The sequence below is a fragment of the Melanaphis sacchari genome, unplaced genomic scaffold, assembly GCF_002803265.2.
Source record: "Melanaphis sacchari strain LSU unplaced genomic scaffold, SCAv2.0 Contig442_pilon_pilon, whole genome shotgun sequence".
Lineage (NCBI taxonomy): Eukaryota > Metazoa > Arthropoda > Insecta > Hemiptera > Aphididae > Melanaphis > Melanaphis sacchari.
Genome location: NW_020271287.1, coordinates 10,509 through 15,919, shown reverse-complemented (window position 1 = coordinate 15,919; position 5,411 = coordinate 10,509). Strand labels below are relative to the sequence as shown.

Here is a 5,411-nt window from a genome sequence, read left to right as displayed (position 1 = left end):
TTAATGGCAGTGTTTCGATTATTAAGATACAATTTTCTAAAAAACGATGTAGATGATGTTGGTTAACTTTCCTAACATTGTTGATAGTATAATTAAATTGTTAATATACAAAAATGTGTAAATTAATGCCAAGAAAAAAAGATAGTATGCTATGGTAAAATGACGTATAATTATTATTTAAATTTAAAACATTACTTTGAATTTCCTAGTGGCTTTTCTTCAACTAATTCATTAAATTTTGAATCACACACAGAACAACGTGCCACTATGTGTATATAAGCAGATCCATTTGGATACACTTTTGCTGTCCGAAAAGACAAAACACATGGCAGTTGTGTGTGCACCCAAAAGTGCTCAGCTAGAACAAGTGTCCATAAACTCTTTGTTAAGACATAATAGGACCTAGAACTCATCATTGGCCTAAGTTTATCGTTACATTTATATAATTTCTCTTCTGGTTGTATTTGAAGCCATTCCTCTGAAGAAAATGTGAAGACAAATTTTTTTTAGGTAAATTTTCTTCATCACTAGTATTTTCTTCTACAAGAAAAAACGAATTTTTAACTACAATTTTTAATTATATACCTTAGTTATTTTACAAACCAGTTTTTGGAAGAATATTAGTAAACTTATTAGACATAATAGTTGATTTATCAACAGTTAAAATTCCCAATTTTTCTTTTATTTTATTGCGTCCCTTATGAACAAATGTATGGATAGAGCTGACAGACATGCGACCCTCCAAGAAATTCAATAATATTTTTCCATACATTATTTGAAGCAGGAACTATAACTATATAAGAATAATAAATTATGAATAAGAAAATAATAATAAAAAATTATGTATATTACTTATAAGTAATTTATCTATAATAAATTTATAATACCGTTTACTTATTATATAACATTACTAAAGTTCGTTTCACGAAATTAGAGACTCGATAGTGGCGCGACCGGTGGTAAAATATCGGTAGGGGTACTCAACATATGGACTAAATAGCGTGCGAAAATTGAACAGCTGTACGGACCGTAGCTGCATACCTACCGACACACCATTGTTGAGTATCTTGATTCAATATTGCTATTATTGTATGCTTACATAAGGTTTTATAAACCACTGGATATTTTGATAACAAAATAATGATACCAGATTAATGATAATAATGTTGACATGTACAACACATCGCACATGTTTATTTTGTATATCGACGTAATCGTGATTCACAATTAATTATCTTAACCAGCTGTGCCATTATCGTTTGTTTTACTGATTGCCATTAGCCCGCGTTATTTCAAATACACAGTGTAATTTTATTTTGAAAATGGCACGTGTTGATATTCACTCGCAAACAAAAGAAACAATTTTTAACGTTTACAATTATTTTAAAAAATTGTCAAAAGACCAAACGCACACTAAAGTTGCCAAGTATTTTCACCAACCTCAACAAATTACTGCGGATGCATGTGGAGTCAGTCTTAGCACAGTAAAAAGAATTACTAATGGAGGTTTCAAATCGATGGTGAGTGTAGAACCAGAAGCTGGCCCTTCAAAGCCATCATTTACTTTTCCGCGAAAACAATATAAGCGAGCTAAATATGCAACGGACATTGACGACTTAGATGCGGATATTGTACGTAGAACTATTCATGAGTTCTACGACAATCGTGAATATCCGACATCAACTAAATTACTGAGTAAGTACCATGAAAAAACTAATTATAAGGGATCCAAAACTTCAATGTGGCGAATTTTAAAGTCCTTGCATTTCAAATACAAGAAATGCAACGATGGTAGAAAATTTCTTATGGAGAGGAACGATATAGTGGCAATACGAGTAAAATTTTTACAAACAATGTGTAATTTAAGGCACCACAATGATACGCGCCCTGTCGTTTATTTGGACGAGACCTGGGTAAATCAAAACCACACTCGTGGATACATATGGCAGAACAAACAAAACTCCGAAGGGTTGAAGGTGCCTACTGGAAAAGGGAGTCGTTTGATTATCTGCCATGCCGGGTCAAGTTCGTTTGGATTTGTAGCAGGTTCGAAATTAGTATTCCGTTGTCAATCTGGCACAAGTGTGGACTACCATACCCAAATGAATTCGGCCATATTTAAAGAATGGTTCATTCAAATGTTGAAACATTTGGAAGAACAACCCATTATAGTTATGGACAACGCGTCATACCACTCCACTACAACAATAAATTACCCGAAGTCAAACGCCAAAAAATCTGATATTCAACAGTGCTTAACAGAAAAATGTATAGATTTTTCGTCGATTGAAACTGTGAGTGAGTTACGTGAACGGGTAAAAGCTGCAACGCCTAGAGAAAAGGAGTACGAACTTGATGGCATTGCTTTAGAAATGGGACATACAGTTGTACGATTGCCACCATACCACTGTCAATATAATCCCATCGAGCTTATATGGGCTTAAATTAAAAATAAAGTGGCAGAATTGAACACCACTTTTAAAATTGCTGATATCGAAAAACTGGTAAACGAAGTCATAGACTCAGTAATGGTCGATGATTGGAAGCGTTGTGTCAAGCACTGCGAACAATTGCAAGAATCGGATTATATAAAAGAAGGGTTAAGGGACGAGATTTTAGAACCAATTATTATGACTATAAATCCTGACGAAACTAGTGACAGTGAAGATGACGACGAAGACTTTTAATTTTATAATTTTTTTTTTATATGTTATAACCTTTTTTTTATATAAATATTTTTGAAACCTAATAAAAATGCATACAATTTAAATTGTTATTGGATACTTGTTTGTATTAATTATTTATAGTTAGTATTATTAATTAAGGTTGTGAATAATTTAGAGGTACGATATTAATATTATGAATGAAAACTCAAAAATAGACTCACATATAAAAATGTTAAATTCATACGTACATATTATGAAAATGTACATATAATTTCAAATTTCCCGCGCAAGTCGAAAGTTTGGATAACACTGAAATTCAAATTTTTGGCCACTGGTCACGCCACTATCGAGTCTCTAATTTCGTGAAACGCACTATAGCCGACCCACCACAGCTTCGCCCGTGATTGGATGTTTATTTTGCCTTCGGACCATGATATGTAGAATTTTTTATTCAAATATTATTGTTTAATGTGATCGGCAAGTAAATATAAAAAAACGGTTAATGAAAACGGATTGAAATTTTTCTAGCGTTATAAATCATAAAAATTAATATAGATAAAAAAGAAATAATTTATGGTTGATAAAGAATTTTATTGAAGTTGATGAAGAAAAAAAAGAAAAAATAAGAATTTTATAAGACTTCTGAGTATATGATATTTTTTGTTATATTTCCTGTTGAAATTAAAATCTATACTATATATAAAATTGTAAGGGTTTTTCTTAGACCGCGCTAACCGAAAAACTACTGAACCGATTTGGCTGAATTTATTTTGGCTATAAAACATAAATATCTTTATTTACACATAATAATAATAAATAATAATAATATAATTGAAATCTATACTGATAACCTTTATATTACTATTAAATTTTAATGGTAAAATTTTTATAACTTGGTGTTTGTCCTGTCAGCAACTGATTTGTAATTTCGGCCATTTCGGATTGCAAGTAAACGTGATGAACAAATCAGGTCGTCCGTAATTCCGCACGTACGTCATCGCATCTTAAGCATATTCATGCATGTGGCGCGGGCATCCAATATGAGTAGCGGGGAGAATAGTCAAACGACCAATGTTGGCCGCGTCTCCTTCGGTAGCGATGGCATCACGCAAGTGGATGTACTCGTCTGATCGTAACTTTGACTGATTGAAGCGAATGAAATTGAGACGCTCCGTTTCGACCTTGACGTACATGTCGACGCAGTACTGTTGAAACAACCGGCGATATCTCAATAGATGATTGTCAATATCTTGTCGAATCATCAATCGATATGCATAAAAATTCATTGAGCTGACATTCTTATTCGTTTCTTCTCCTGAAATATGAATTCAAACTTAGTTATAGTATGAAAAAGAAATTATGACCTGCAAACAAACCTGTCATTGGGTTGACCATCTTTATATTAAAGTGATAGCCATCCTCTCCTCGACAGAACATCAACGGGTATTGAAGTGCATCATATGACCGATGAGTCTCGTACACGCGCTGCAATTGTCCACCATCGCGACGCTTAAGAACAATATCGGGTGATGCCACATTTTCGCCAACAATCACCACTGCGACTTCATTGATAGTGGGAGCATTGAATTGTCATTCATGGCTTCCAGAGGATCTTTTGTCTGCTCTGATAATGATTTTGTGGTCGTCAGAATGCATTGTGTCCAATGCGGTTTTGAACATTCTGACCAATTGATTATGCTCATGCAGAAGAATTTGCAATTGTCCGATTATTTCACGTTTATTCGCAGGAAAAATTGCACACCGCTGTTCTAGTTCATTTTCTGAATTACCAACGAAATATATCTGAAGGAACTTATGATCTTCGTTTGGTTGTGGTAACAAAGCGCCTGCTCGATGGTGAATTTGTCCTTGAATCTAAATATTTAAATGGTCATTTGTAAAAAAAAAATGTGTTATTATTCAAACGCCTTTACCTTATAACTCGGGTTGTAGCCTGGTTGTTCAATAATTTCTGCTCCAAATGACGTAATTTGAAAACTTCCGTTATATTTTTGTGTATTCGCCAGGAAATGTTTTGATTGGATTGTATTTCCATAGAGAAACGAATACAATGGCTCTAGTGGTTAAGCTAAAACTGGTAATTTAACCTTGCCACCAGCACAGCATAAGCCGGGGGTTTCTAATCGAAACTTCAATGCCTTGCAATGCTGGCATACGATATATAATGAGCCGATATCAACACACGAAAGATCTTTGTAAGCGACTGCGGAATCGTATTCGAAAGCAGCACGATTCAAGGATACATCTGAACTTCTTCTTCTTATATTAACATGTTGTCGAATTTGGGGCGGCGTTTGTGCAGCGCGGGCCTGTGTATTATGAGCACGTCTAAATTCTTTAATGTTTCTTGCATTACGTGTACGCCGTCCAATATTTGTTCTTCTCATAGGAGGGCATGATTCAAGCATAAAAATTCTCTCCAAAAAACAATAGTCGTTTTTGATTGAAAAAGTTCATAGATAACATAAAACGATAATGTTTCAAAATAAAATGAATAATGTGCCAACTATTATATTTGTTTACTCTAAAGTCCTAAGTGTCTATAATAAAAAATGTATATCAACCAGAACATAAAAATATATTTTTTTTTTCGATTTTTATCGATATTAATCGATTTCAAGCCCTGCTATTATCGATATTTGTATTATATTTATATTTATATTTTTATCTGCTAGAGGGCGCCACCGGCGTACCTCGGTTTTTGTCTCTAAATCTCTAACTCAC

General features: G+C 33.7%; 1 protein-coding gene across 1 annotated transcript; it reads left to right on the top strand.

Moving 5' to 3' along the window:
- The first annotated feature begins 1,517 nt into the window (after positions 1-1,517).
- LOC112597894 lies at positions 1,518-2,444 on the top strand. The gene has a single exon (XM_025344119.1). The coding sequence runs from the start codon at positions 1,518-1,520 to the stop codon at positions 2,442-2,444; it is 927 nt and encodes a 308-aa protein (XP_025199904.1).
- The last annotated feature ends 2,967 nt before the right edge of the window (positions 2,445-5,411 follow it).

What these genes read in the sequence shown, in the direction of transcription:
- LOC112597894 (XM_025344119.1), top strand. Translation starts at nt 1,518, where the DNA reads ATGGTGAGTGTAGAACCAGAAGCTGGCCCTTCAAAGCCATCATTTACT.